Source organism: Culex pipiens, chromosome 3, assembly GCF_016801865.2.
Source record: "Culex pipiens pallens isolate TS chromosome 3, TS_CPP_V2, whole genome shotgun sequence".
NCBI lineage: Eukaryota > Metazoa > Arthropoda > Insecta > Diptera > Culicidae > Culex > Culex pipiens.
This window is the reverse complement of record NC_068939.1, coordinates 60,668,401-60,681,507: the sequence shown is the minus strand read 5'-3', so window position 1 is coordinate 60,681,507 and position 13,107 is coordinate 60,668,401. Positions and strand designations below refer to the sequence as shown.

Here is a 13,107-nt window from a genome sequence, read left to right as displayed (position 1 = left end):
AGTGCGGCCTCGAAACAATCGCGAAGTTCTTCCGCCGGCCGAGTGCAGAAAAATGGTAAACAAACCATCTCCAACCCCGCCGCCATCACTAGAGCAGGCGAAGGATTTAATCCGGACCTATTACACCCGGGGTACAAGCCACCAGCTATTCCGCGTAGTTGCGAAACTTCAAATTCTTTACATTTGACCCTGCAGAGAAGGTCCCAGTGAAGATCGTCCTTCAGGGATATCCGGACCGCCCGATCTCCGACCTGGAAGAACACCTGACGGGCGCCTCGAGAGATAAAGGTGCTCTCGAAATCGACAACGGTGACAGGTACGTACACCTTGTACCTCCTGTACTTCGATCGCGGGTCCGTCAAAATCCAGGACCTACGGCGGATCAAAGCACTGGACGGCTTCTTTGTGACGTGGCGATTCTACACGAAGAATCCGGCCGACGCAGCCCAATGCCACCGCTGTCAGAAATTCGGACACGGCTCAAGAAACTGCAATCTCCCACCCCGGTGCGTAAAGTGCGGTGAGACCCACTTCACCGAAAGGTGCAGTCTTCCGCGGAAAGACCAACTGGGGGAAAACGCCCAGCAGCACAAAGCGCGCGTCAAGTGCGCGAACTGTGGTGGAAACCACACGGCGAATTTCCGTGGCTGTGCCGCGCGGAAAAAGTACATCGAGGAGCAGGTAAAGAAGAAGAAAGCGCCAGCGTCCCGCCAACCTCCGAAGACTTCAAGCTCGACCGCTGCAGCAGCTGGCGGCGGAGCGGTTCCATCGACCAACCCAGCGTTCCCTCCCGATTGGGGAGGTTCGTACGCTAGAGTAGCCGCTTCTGGGAGCGGTACTTCACCGGGACAAGCAGATGTTACCGGTGATGATCTCTTCACGCTTCCTGAGTTTTTCGCCCTTGCTGGAGAGATGCTCACGCGCTTTCGTGCCTGCCGAAACAAGGCAGAACAATTCCAAGCTCTCAGTGAGCTGATGATGAAGTACATCTACAACGGATAAGCTGCCTTGTGCAGCGAAGTTTTTCGACGTCAATAGACAAAACATACAGTGATTTAGTTTTAAGCTTTTCTATTTCTATCATTTTCCTTAGCAAATCTAGGAGGTTTTTTTTTAAATTTTTCCTTCTCTTGCCAAATCCATTGTTAGAATATTCAATTACATCAAAATGAATTATAGTTCAAATCATAGTTGAAAGGAACTCCAAAACTCTATTAGGTTATAAGAAATACGAAATTGTAAATTGATTATTTACTAACAAAATAAATTGAATTGAATTGAATAACTTATTTCCCAAAATGTTTGATGAACATTTTGTCGAAGCGTGTGAAATTGTTTCAACAACATAGATTATTCGACGAAATATTTGTTTTGTATAATCAGGATCAAGTTATTTATTAATCATAAGTATAATATTAACAAAAAAGTGGAAAGGTTAACGTAAAATAACTTATACTAAACCTTAATTTTGAGGAATTAACAAATCTTTTTATAGACGAGTCGAAGGGCCGTTTTACATGATCATTCATAATGGGACCACGAGCCATACTTTGGTCACCCCTTGACTACAAGGACCCTCAAAACAAATTTTTAACCTCCAAACAAAAACAAATTTAAATTTTCCTGCTATTTTTAATCACGAAAAACCTTAGAATTGTAAAATCAGAAAATTTAAATGAAATTTAGTTTTTAAAGAATGTAGTTAGCTTTCAGTTGTTACCGTGGCATTATCTGGCAAACATTACTTAATCAAGAATCTGGAGTGAAATTTGTGAAATTGACTTAAACGAAGGTATGATAAATAAAGAACGTGTGTCAATAATAAATGAGATTTTTTCAGATGTCATGTGAACAATATCTTACGATTCGAAATATTTTCTACTGATTTAATTTTTGGTTTCAATTTTTGTAGCAAATAACAAAAAAAACTATTAAAATTGCATAACTATCAGGAGTACTTAAAGTTTTTCCTACCAGTAAGCTGTTCAAAGAACTCCAATTAATTTCCGAACATCTTTCTTATTGCGTGCTTCTCTGTTTCCTCCCAAATCCAACGACTATTCCCCTCCACCCCGTTCCCCTTCTTCCCAAACCGCACGACCCATTACTTTTACTTGTTGATCGATTGTATCAACATCCATCGCAGCGGCCATAATCCAGCAACCGTCCAAGCTCTCCATCTCCTCATCAAAAAGCAGCAGCAGCGACCAGAGGTGCCCCAAAGTAACAGGTGAAACGCACGCAAACAGGTCGTCCGAAGGGAAAAGCCCGGATCTCGGCGGAAAATACTTCGGCCATGGACCTCACACGACGAGCGAGGAGGGGAAATTGACCTTCCCCTCCTTGGTTCATTCCTCGAATGAGCTCAGTAACTCAGCAAAGCTTTGGCAATGCAACAGTTTATGCCGGCAAAAGCTCACCTTTTCAAACTCTCAGCTGTTAAATTATTGTTGGGTATGTATGATTATGCTTTTTGATCTTTGTTGTTTCCAGATTTGTTTTCCTTTTTCTTTAATTTTCAAGCATTTTACTTATGGAGACATCATTGAAAATTATGCTGCTAAATATTGTGGAAAAGTATTATTTTTGAAAAATCGGAAAGATAAAATTCAACTTTAATAGGTTTATTTTCACAATCTCAAAAGTGCATTTGTTGTAATTAGATCGTTTTAGTTCCTTAATACATTTTTACGGAATCCATGTTGCTTATGAAAATATCATAATTTTTACATAGATTTGTTTTTATTTTAGATTAACATTCAATTATTACTTATCACACCTTTGTTGTCCACTGTCCGAAGCTTTTTGTATATGATAAGCTTTATCTCAAATACCCCATGTGCTTTGATGCATTGCGCATGTCCATGAACAGTATACCTTACTTCCTCACAGATGTCGTTGTTGGACTTTGAAGCTCATAACTGTTCTGCATGTGAAATGTGTTGAATCCATTCCAGTTAGATAAACAAAATCCAACAAAATAAAAAATATAAATATTTAAATAACAAGCCATAGTTTCTACATTTGCATGGAACAAGTGTTTTAAAATGCATTTTACTGCCCCTGATCGCATAAATGTCCCATATGCATTTTCATCGTTTTTGAGTTGTTGATATCGTTTGGTTCTTAATCGTGTGCTCTTTCAGAAATGCCTACAACATCCAGTAACGTCATGATTCGAATTCCCGGACGCTTCGAAACCCGGACACATCTTGTTTTATTAATTATTTGGATATAAGTTCGCATTTAGAATGTCAAACCGGTGTTATTTGATAAATTCTTACATCAACTTTCATTTAAAGTTTGTTTGAATGCTGTCGTTAATGCCAAAACATTAAAATAAAATAAAATTATAAGTTTACCAAAAATACGAAACATTTCACTTGAAATATTTCATAGGCGTTCGATGCACCGGGAAGGCAATGCAGAAATTTATGTTTTTCATATGTTGATAGGACCTTTAAAAAAAACTCTAGAATTGTTCTTTTAGAAATTCTTTACTAAATATATATCCATTTCCAAAGGCTTTCTAAAACTTGTGAAAACATTTGAACATTTGAATTAACAAATCTAGAGTTTTTTTAAACGTCTTATAAACTGCAGTGTTTTACATGTTATAGGACCTTTTCAATAAAAAAAAAACTCTGGAAGAGTGTTCGTGAAAACACTTAGAACGATATTATTCGTAAAAGCAAACTTGACATTTCGTTAACTTTTAAACGTTTAGGCTGGTACAAATATTTTTAAAAGGGCCCCCCTTCAAAATTGGTCCGAAAAATCAGGGGGCAAAAAAAATATTTTTACAATAAACTTCAAAATTTCAATGAAAATTCAAGGGCAACCAGCTGAAATCAAATTGAAATACATTCTCCTGCGTTTAAAATCATTTTTAAGCATGTTTGGGTTTATTAAAAAATCTTAAGATTTTTCAAAAAAATTCGATGCAAAATCATTTTTTTCGATACAATTTTTATTTTTGTCAGATCTTAGATTTTTTGAAAACTAATGATTGCAAAACAACTGAACAAGTATAAAATGCATTTTAAAACACTTTTTTCATTTAAATGGGAAGATTATGGCTTGTTATTTAAATTTTTAATTTTTTTATTTTTTTTTGCCCCCCCTCCCCCCCCTTGAGGGACAAAAACTTTTTTAAATATTTGCATCGGCCTTAACAAAAAAAATTTAAGAACATAATGAATACTTTTAAACGTGCAAGTCATAAGCACTCTGATAGCATTTTGTGAAATTTTTTAGCTGTTAAAACGACACAGTTTTATATTTTAATTTATTAAATTTAATTTATCTAAATAGTTCATTGACAGTTTTTGTTACACCAAGGTGTCATATCGGCAAAGTGTACGGATTTTTGCTCAGCAAGAGTTGGTAGCCTTTGTAATAACAGATTAATAACACTTTTAGTTACTCTTCGAACAAATTTTTGTTATTATTTTTTGTTATTTTAACAACTTATCCGATCATCCCAATAACAGTGTGAGGTATTCTTCCATAACAAAAAATGTTATTCCAAAGTTGTTTTGGCTTTCAATCAATATCAGACCAATAACAAATTTTGTTATGATAACAATATCTGTTATTGAACCCTTATACAAAAATTGATTTTTCAAAAAGATCCATAACATGTTCTGATATTTTAACAGTATTTCTTATTGAAATGGCATGAATTTAGTTATTACTGTCTGTTCGGGAATTGTTGTTTTTTCGTATGGCAAATTTATACAAACATGGGCAGTTTACACTAGTTCAATTGTTTTGCAATAATTAGTTTTGAAAAAATTAAGACTTGACGAAAACAAAAAGTTAAGCGATAAACTACTTGCGATTTTCTTAAATTCTGAAGATTTTTAAATCAACCCAAACTTGCTTAAAATGATTCTAAATGCAGGGGAATGCATTTTACACTGATTTCAGCTGATTGCACTTCAATTTTCATAGAAATTTTGAAGTTTTTTGAAAAAAAATTATTATTTTTGCCCTCTGATTATTCAGGCCAACATTGAGCGGGAGAAGGACAAAAACTTTAAATATAATTCATACCAGCCTGAGAAGTAATTGGAAAAAAATCAAACCTCGGTTTTGTTGAAAGGCAAATCTGGAGTTCTTTTTCCATTTTTGAACAATTCGTCAACAAATCGAATGCAACGATAAGTTTTTTGGATAAAAATCAAACCTCTATTTTATAAGTCCACTTACATTTCGTGACGTAGCAACCCTCTGTTGGTTTTTTGGTCACCACATTACAATTTTAAAATAAATCAATAGAACAACTGTTTGAAAAAAATAATTATTTGTGAAACTTTCATATACCTCTCAACTGAAACCCCAATTGCAAGGTATCTTATGTTCGGTTCCTGAAATATTTTTGATGTCAAACTAGAAAATCAAAACAAATTTTGCTGTGTACTGTTCACGCTTCCCAATGTAGGTCAGTATTCCACTGAGCCAGTTTACTGACTGCAGTGCAGCATTCATTTGCAAATCACTCAAGTTCAATGTCATTTGCAATCATTTGTCACCGCGTAACACCGTCGACGACGACGACGACGACGGCGTCGATCCCCTTTCTTATCGGGTATTGGGCTATTTCTTATCTAGCTAGTGGCTCTAGCCAATAAGGAGTCTGTTTGGGCTTTCTGTTACGTTTAACAGGTTTAACGGTTAAATTTGTTATTTGTTAAGAATTTTTCGAAAAAACTAACTACATTTATTAAAGACAGTATTCGAAAACATTGCATTGAACTACACTCGAATATGAACTTTTGAATCAATAACAATATAAACATCAGGGTTTCCCTGTCATTTCATCAGCCTTGCACGATAACGGAAGTGTGACGATAACGCCAGAATCTGCGTGTCAGACGGCTCTGCTGCCGGACAGTTGACCTATATGAGCTTCGTCCGGCAGACTCTCCGGCGTATCTGCGATAAGCAGATACGGCAGAAAGTTTTGATTATAAAAATCCGAGCACTTTCTCCGCAAGGTATCAGTTTGATTTCAAACACTCAGTAAAAACAATTATGGCGAACGCTTTCCTTACCATTTTCGGTGGAATCCTGCTGCTTCAGGCAGCTCTAGCAGCACCTTCCGAAGGTCGCACTCGAATCATCAACGGCACGGACACGACGATCGAGCGGTTCCCTCACATGATCTCGCTGCGAGGCAGCTCCGGTGGACACTCCTGCGGTGGAAGCATCCTGTCCAACTATTGGATCCTTACGGCGGCCCACTGCGTCAACCCCTTCACCACTCCGTACCTCCAAACGGTTCAGGTTGGCCGGACGGAGATTTCCCGCCCTGCAGACAGTTCCGTGTACGAGATCCTCGAAGTGATCGTCCACCCTGGGTACAACGAGAGTTACAGCTTCGTGAACGATATTGCCGTGCTGAAGCTGAAGCAACCGCTGGCCTTTGGACCCACGATCCAACCGGTTAAGCTTCCGGCGCCGTGCTTCGAGGTTGAGGATCAGGACGATCTGGGCGTTACGCTGACCGGCTGGGGACTGAACAACGACGGTGTTGTGCCGAGCATCCTGCAGAAGGTTGACTATTATGTGGTGCCAAACGCGGAGTGCGACCTGATTCACACCTCGAAGATCTATCCGAGCCAGATCTGTGCAGCGTATCCGGGCGGTGGCAAGGGGCAGTGCAATGTAAGTTTTAAATAATCAATCTGTTATTGCTTAAAGACTCAACCAATGTCTACTTTTTAGGGCGACTCCGGTGGTCCCCTACTGCACAACGGGGTGCAGGTTGGAATCGTGTCCTGGAGTATCAAGCCGTGCACCATCGCTCCGTATCCGGGAGTCCTGACCAAGGTGTCCCACTATATTGACTTCATCTACCAGAATACGAACCTGCAGGGAGCTGGGGAGGAGCCGGTGCAGTGTAGTTAGAGTTGAAGTTGTTAGTATTGTAAATAAACTATTTATTGATTTTTGTAAATGTTGGTCTTATCAATTTGTCTAAAACTTTATCAAAAAATTTTGAAAAAAAATAGCATTAAATGAGCATATTATCGACTTTCAATATCGTTAATCTTCATGGTGATGATGATAAAAACCTAACTCAATTTTGTTGAGATAGTTGAGATAGACTACAATAATAATAAATTACCAAAGTTTTTTAAACGTTAGTAAAGTTTCCTGGTTTGAGCTACAAAATTATCAGTATCACTTAACCTTATCAGTATGGTTAGATTAATGTTGCTAGAGCTCCAGAGATGGCGCTACGTTGACGCTCGATGAAGCTTTATCATTGAAGCTTAGAGGGTCAAAGTTGTTTTCCAAGCCATTTAATGTTTGGAAGGTGGATAATAAGGAAGCTAGGAATAATGAAATATTTGATTGAATGTCTGAAAAATTAAAAAAAATATTATTTCATCGGTAAGATCCAATAAAAAAAATCAACCATAAATATATTGTCCTCTACCGAAACATGAGAACATGAGCAGAGACTTTTATTGTAATACATACGCCTATGTCGTTTCTTACACTTGGTATTACCACTTTATCAGGCATATTTGATTGATATTTGGCTAACCTAAAAATTCAGATTATGATAGTCGATTAAAAGCCCAATCCAAATTCTTCAACTTCATTATCTTCACAACCAGCGATGATAGCACAGCTAATCGGTGCCGTTCTGCTACTCCAGGTAGCTACTGGTAAGTCCAATAAATCCAACAATTTAACATAAAACAAACAAACGGTCATTCCAAGCTGCCCCCGGGGACCAACTAAAAATCGTCAACGGGACGGATGCCACGATCGAGGACTACCCGTTCATGATCTCGCTGCGCGGTCGCACCGGTGGTCACTCCTGCGGTGGAAGCATCCTCAACGAACGCTGGATCCTGACGGCGGCCCACTGCGTTGATTACTACTCTACGGTGTACTACCAATCCGTGCAGGTTGGACGCTCCGACGTGTCCCGAGAGGTGGACGAATCGATCCATTTCATCGAAGATGTGATCGTGCATCCGCACTACAATCCTGGAAATAGTGTCGTGAACGACATTGCACTGATTAGGTTGAGCACTTCGCTGGTGTTTGGCGAAACGGTTCAACCGGTTACGCTGCCAACGGTGATATGGTCCGAGGTTGATCAGGAGGATCCTAAAGTTACACTTATTGGCTGGGGACTGCTGGAAACGGACGGAGATCTGCCGACAAGGTTGCAGCAGGTGGACTACTTTGCGGTGCCCAACGATCGGTGCAATGAGTTCCACGATGAGCATATCTATCCGAACCAGATTTGTGCGGCGGTTCCCGAGGGTGGCAAGGGACAGTGCAGTGTAAGATTTGTAATTTATACGTATTATTCGAAAAAATAATCGATTTATATCACTCCTAGGGTGACTCTGGTGGACCGCTGCTCAACAACGGAGTGCAGGTTGGAATTGTATCGTGGAGCATAAAACCATGCACAGTAGCACCTTACCCGGGAGTGTTGACGAAGGTGTCCTATTTCTTGGACTGGATCGACGAAAATATGTACTGAAATTATTGCTTTGAGTAAATTTTGATTGAAACGGTTTAGCAAAAAACTAATAAGGTTCTATATATAGATGAGTTCCACTGTATTCTTGAAATCACCACTTCTAAATAAAGCAGAGCTACGGAGTCAAAACCAAAACCAAAACCAAAACCAAAACTTGCTGGAGTCCCGAGTTTTAATAACAAATGTTTACGGTAGTCTAACTCGCACGTGTAACAAACGCGTTCTGACCTGAAATCCCTTTGGCCAGTTGTCACACTTACATCAATTTTCAGGGAGTGACAAGATAGCACGACAAGATTGAAACTACTTTCATATGTAAAGTGACAAAAATGTACGAAGTTTTTTCGGATTTCGTTGAATATCTCAGGAAATCAATTTTCTACCAAAACCGGAAATGGATTTTATTTGTATTTTTTTATTTGGCTCAAACTTTGTGGGGGCCTTCCCTATGACCAAATAAGCTATTTTGTGTCATTGGTTTACCCATACAAGTCTCCATACAATTTTGGCAGCTGTCCATACAAAAATGGTATGTAAATATTCAAACAGCTGTAACTTTTGAGTGAATTTTCTTCGGCAAAGTTGTAGATATTGTTCAGGACTATTGAAAAAAATAGGTACAAGGAAAAAAAATTGCAGATTTTTTTATAAACTTTTTTTCGCAAAAACTCAATTTCCCAAAATACGTATTTTTTGATTTTACAGATTTTTTTATACGTTTTAGGAGACAAAAACTTGCAACTTTTGAGCCATAGCATGGTCAAAAAATCTGCCGTCGAGTAATAATTTTTTTAAAAAATGGCGATTTTTGGAAAAAATCTAAATTTCATGCAAAAACAAATTTGACGTAATTTTTTAATGTAAAATTGAAATCCAATCGAAAAGAACTTTCTATTTTTAAAAATAGTGAGTGACCATTTCTTGAAATATATGATATGAAACAAGAAATATGAAACATTCGTGAAATTTTCCGATCTTTTCGATAAATATATTTTGTAAATTTTTAAATCAAGACTAACATTAAATGAACCAAACATTGGATATTACGCCCATTTAAAATGCTAGTCTTGATTTATTTTTTTTTCAAAATATTTTTTTCGAAAAGATCCGAAAATTTCACGAATGTTTCATATTTTAACATTGAAAATCGGACCTTTAGTTGCTGAGATATCGACATTAGAAAATGGTGGGTTGTTTAGGTGAAACTTAGAAAACTTCAATTTTCGTGTTTCTTTTACTTAAAGTGGCTGTATCTCAGCAACCGGAGGTCCAATCTTCAATGCCTCTTAGACAATTTTATAGCAAATTTTCTGAACTTTTAAAAAAAATATTCAGAAATGGTCACTCTTGGTCACTATTTTTAAAAATATAAAAACTGCAAATATTTGCTCAAATCAAACATTCGGTGGCTATATCTTGAAAACAAAGCCCTTTATCGAAAAATCTGTAAAGTACTTTTCGATTACAAATACAATTTTACATTAAAAAATTACGTCAAATTTGTTTTAGCATGATATTTGGATTTTTTCCAAAAATCACTATTTTTTCAAAAAATTATTACTCAGCGGCAAATTTTTTGACCTTGTTTCTTTATGGCTCAAAAGTTGCGGGTTTTTGTCCCCTAAAACATATCAAAAATCTCGAAAATCAAAAAATACGTATTTTGGGAAAATGGGTTTTTGTGAAAAAAAGTTGATAAAAAAATCCGCAATTTTTTTCCCTGTATGTATTTTTTGCTCAATAGTCCTCAACAATACCTACAACTTTGCCGAAGACACCAAATTGATCAGAAAATTCACTCAAAAGCTTCACTTACAGCTGTTTGAATGTGTACATACCATTTTTGTATGGACAGCAGCCAAAATTGTATCGAGACTTGTATGAGTGAACCAATGACACAAAATAGCTTCTTTGGTCATAGGGAAGGCCCCCACAAAGTTTGAGCCAAATAAAAAAATACAAAAAATAAAAATAGCCGAAATCGGCCGATTTTGTGCAGAGTTGCTCAGGATTGAAATCGAATTTGGGGATCTGTGAAGGTCAAAAGGTGAGGCATTGTGAGCGCATAAAATGTCTTTTTAACTCAATTTGGCCCAAAATGCACGTACGACAAGTTAGCACGACGGCGACGAAATCTTAATCCATTTACAAAACTCAAATACAGAACTTGAATTAAGTTATTGTAGTCATACTTCAGTCTACTCCAATCGATATTGAAAACAATACATCCAAACCATCTTATCTCTAGACTACAAAACACTGATAAATCCATTATCAGTACATGTTCTCGTTGATCCAGTCCAAATAGTAGGAAACCTTCGTCAATACCCCAGGATACGGTGCAACAGCGCACGGTTTCACACTCCAGGAAACGATTCCAACCTGAACTCCATTGTGGAGCAGAGGACCTCCAGAATCACCCTAAAAAAGAACACGCTTAATCTTCTACCTTAAACTGATTCCCAAATACTTACACTGCACTGTCCCTTTCCACCCTCGGGAACTGCGGCGCAAATATGACTGGGGTAGATGTGACTCCGATGGAACTCGTTGCATTGCTCATTCGGAACCGCAAAGTAGTCCACCTGTTGCAGCCTGGTTGGTAATGCTCCGTCCGACTCTAGCCGTCCCCATCCAATTAGGGTCACATCCCTGTTTGATTCCTCAACCTCGGACCACTTCAAAGTGGGTAGCCGAACCGGTTGAATCGTTGGGCCGAAAACCAGCGAGGTCTTCAATCGAATCAGGGCAATATCGTTTACGTAACTGTTGTCCGGGTTGTAATGGGGGTGGACGATCACATCTTCGATAAAGTGGACCGAATCGTCGACATCACGGGACACGTCGGAGCGGCCAACCTGCACGGACTGGTAGTACACCGTGGAGTAGTAGTCGACGCAGTGTGCCGCCGTCAAGACCCAGCGTTCGTTGAGGATGCTTCCACCGCAGGAGTGACCGCCGGTACGACTGCGCAACGAGATCATGAACGGGTAGTCCTCGATCGTGGCATCCGTCCCGTTGACGATTTTTAGTTGGTCCCCGGGGGCAGCTAGGAACGACCGTGAGGTTGTTTAATTGAAGGTTAGATTATGGGAATTATTAGACCTACCAGTAGCTACCTGAAGTAGCAAAACGGCACCGATTAGCTGTGGTATCATCGCTGGTTTTGAAGATAATGACAATGGATTTCCAGCGATCCTAAGTATCATTATTCAACTACTTGGTGCTAATCTAACGATATGGTTGGTATTGATTTTGCTTTTTACTCGTCAATATCCCGATTTGTGATTGGGGTTGTAAAAAAGGGTTGAAGTTTGTTATAAATACTTATTCTAAAAATATTGAAAACGAGTTATACTTTGGTTGTGAGCAATAAGCCTATTAGTCGAATAATGCGTTTAAAACCACAACGCATGAGTAAATCGACTTAAGTATTTCCACGAAGGTTTCAGCGTTGAGTGGCCTAAAATTGCCAATCGTCACACTGGTAGCATTCTGTGCTTGAAGCAGCATAAGAATAAGACGCTTCGCCTGACCTTGGTTCAGCTGGTACCAGTTAATATCCGCAATATGTCCCAATAGTTGATCGTTCTGGAAATATTGGAATGCGTTATTCAACAAAGCATCTCTGAAATTTCGTGCCCACCTTATCAGTGATAACGGTTCCCATCATACAGTACCGCGTCAAGTGCTCAAACTGTAACATCAAGTAAATGTACGCAATGCGATCGTCTTGCGACTTGAAGATAACGACAATCGCGCTGATGATCCCAAGATAGACGAGACCAATTTTGACCAGAATTGCCATGCTGTACAGTTCTTGTAGCGTGGTTTCGTAATCGATCAGCAGCTGATGCAGCCTCACGATCCGGTTCAGTTGATCACGAATCGTTGCTTCGTTACGTTCCGTTAGGTTCAACGCTGAGTTCAGCTTACTGACTTCGTTGCCAAAAGCGTCTACGTAGGCTCCAACGGGGATGATCAACGCCATGAAGGTACACTCGAGTGATACCTAAACGCAAATCGCCACAGGTAGCATGACGGCATGTAAAGCAAGATTTACTAGAAAACCTTCAGTTGAGCTGCCGTCGATTCCCGGTAGAAAGTAAACCATAACGAAGATCTTCTCGTCAAGAATTATCCACAGCAGAATCGGTCCAAGAACAATCACAACTGATGTGACAGCGTAAATCATCAAAATAAACCTCTGAAGCAATCTAGACAACCGCAAAGCTCTACTCAAAATCCGATCGTTACTTCCACCATCTCCAAGCAATTCTTGAATATCCACCATTCTATGTTGCAACTCCCGAAACGTCTCAAACCGCCCAACCCCCACACTCACCATGTGAACGGCTTGGCTCACGACCATCGCGTTCTGGAATGCTTCCGAAAATTTCACCACATTCGATCGATCCGTCCAAAGCAGGTACAGGACCTCAACCGCGGCGAGCAGCATTACCGCCACCGTGTAGAAGGTCCGCCGGTTTGGGCGCCATCGGTGGTCGAAAATGTTTCCTCCAATACGGTCCAGCAGTTGATACGAGAGCTGGAAGTTTCCGTTGAGCCACTCGGATGACGACATT

At 39.3% G+C, this 13,107-nt stretch overlaps 5 protein-coding genes across 5 annotated transcripts; 2 read left to right on the top strand and 3 right to left on the bottom strand.

Annotated features, from left to right (window-relative positions):
• Window positions 1–5,997: 5,997 nt before the first annotated feature.
• On the top strand, window positions 5,998–6,964 carry LOC120414435 (chymotrypsin-1-like). Its single transcript, XM_039575620.2, has 2 exons — window positions 5,998–6,672; window positions 6,733–6,964. Exons 1-2 carry the CDS (start codon window positions 6,040–6,042, stop codon window positions 6,913–6,915), a joined length of 816 nt encoding a protein of 271 aa, XP_039431554.1. The 5' UTR covers window positions 5,998–6,039; the 3' UTR covers window positions 6,916–6,964.
• Window positions 6,965–7,636: 672 nt separating this feature from the next.
• On the top strand, window positions 7,637–10,561 carry LOC120414434 (chymotrypsin-1-like). Its single transcript, XM_039575619.2, has 3 exons — window positions 7,637–7,685; window positions 7,741–8,315; window positions 8,375–10,561. Exons 1-3 carry the CDS (start codon window positions 7,637–7,639, stop codon window positions 8,519–8,521), a joined length of 771 nt encoding a protein of 256 aa, XP_039431553.1. The 3' UTR covers window positions 8,522–10,561.
• A 132-nt stretch (window positions 10,562–10,693) lies between these two features.
• LOC120414477 (chymotrypsin-1-like) lies at window positions 10,694–11,756 on the bottom strand. The gene is made up of 3 exons (XM_039575671.2): window positions 11,631–11,756; window positions 10,996–11,570; window positions 10,694–10,942 (listed from the first exon to the last, which is right to left on the bottom strand). Exons 1-3 carry the CDS (start codon window positions 11,728–11,730, stop codon window positions 10,796–10,798), a joined length of 822 nt encoding a protein of 273 aa, XP_039431605.2. The 5' UTR covers window positions 11,731–11,756; the 3' UTR covers window positions 10,694–10,795.
• Window positions 11,757–11,902: 146 nt separating this feature from the next.
• LOC120414503 (putative odorant receptor 83c) lies at window positions 11,903–12,512 on the bottom strand. Its single transcript, XM_052709895.1, has 2 exons — window positions 12,168–12,512; window positions 11,903–12,112 (listed from the first exon to the last, which is right to left on the bottom strand). The coding sequence occupies exons 1-2, from the start codon at window positions 12,510–12,512 to the stop codon at window positions 11,903–11,905; spliced, it is 555 nt and encodes a 184-aa protein (XP_052565855.1).
• Window positions 12,057–13,106, bottom strand: LOC128092278 (uncharacterized). Its single transcript, XM_052710594.1, has one exon. It carries the CDS (start codon window positions 13,104–13,106, stop codon window positions 12,534–12,536), a length of 573 nt encoding a protein of 190 aa, XP_052566554.1. The 3' UTR covers window positions 12,057–12,533.
• Between the last annotated feature and the right edge of the window lies 1 nt (window position 13,107).

Coding starts and splice junctions, on each gene's coding strand:
- LOC120414435 (XM_039575620.2), top strand. CDS start 6,040: ATGGCGAACGCTTTCCTTACCATTTTCGGTGGAATCCTGCTGCTTCAG. Junction 6,673..6,732: donor GTGGCAAGGGGCAGTGCAAT/GTAAGTTTTAAA, acceptor TCTACTTTTTAG/GGCGACTCCGGTGGTCCCCT.
- LOC120414434 (XM_039575619.2), top strand. CDS start 7,637: ATGATAGCACAGCTAATCGGTGCCGTTCTGCTACTCCAGGTAGCTACT. Junction 7,686..7,740: donor GCTACTCCAGGTAGCTACTG/GTAAGTCCAATA, acceptor GGTCATTCCAAG/CTGCCCCCGGGGACCAACTA. Junction 8,316..8,374: donor GTGGCAAGGGACAGTGCAGT/GTAAGATTTGTA, acceptor TATCACTCCTAG/GGTGACTCTGGTGGACCGCT.
- LOC120414477 (XM_039575671.2), bottom strand. CDS start 11,730: ATGATACTTAGGATCGCTGGAAATCCATTGTCATTATCTTCAAAACCA. Junction 11,571..11,630: donor GCTACTTCAGGTAGCTACTG/GTAGGTCTAATA, acceptor GGTCGTTCCTAG/CTGCCCCCGGGGACCAACTA. Junction 10,943..10,995: donor GTGGAAAGGGACAGTGCAGT/GTAAGTATTTGG, acceptor GTTCTTTTTTAG/GGTGATTCTGGAGGTCCTCT.
- LOC120414503 (XM_052709895.1), bottom strand. CDS start 12,512: ATGGCGTTGATCATCCCCGTTGGAGCCTACGTAGACGCTTTTGGCAAC. Junction 12,113..12,167: donor GAACCGTTATCACTGATAAG/GTGGGCACGAAA, acceptor CAATATTTCCAG/AACGATCAACTATTGGGACA.
- LOC128092278 (XM_052710594.1), bottom strand. CDS start 13,106: ATGTCGTCATCCGAGTGGCTCAACGGAAACTTCCAGCTCTCGTATCAA.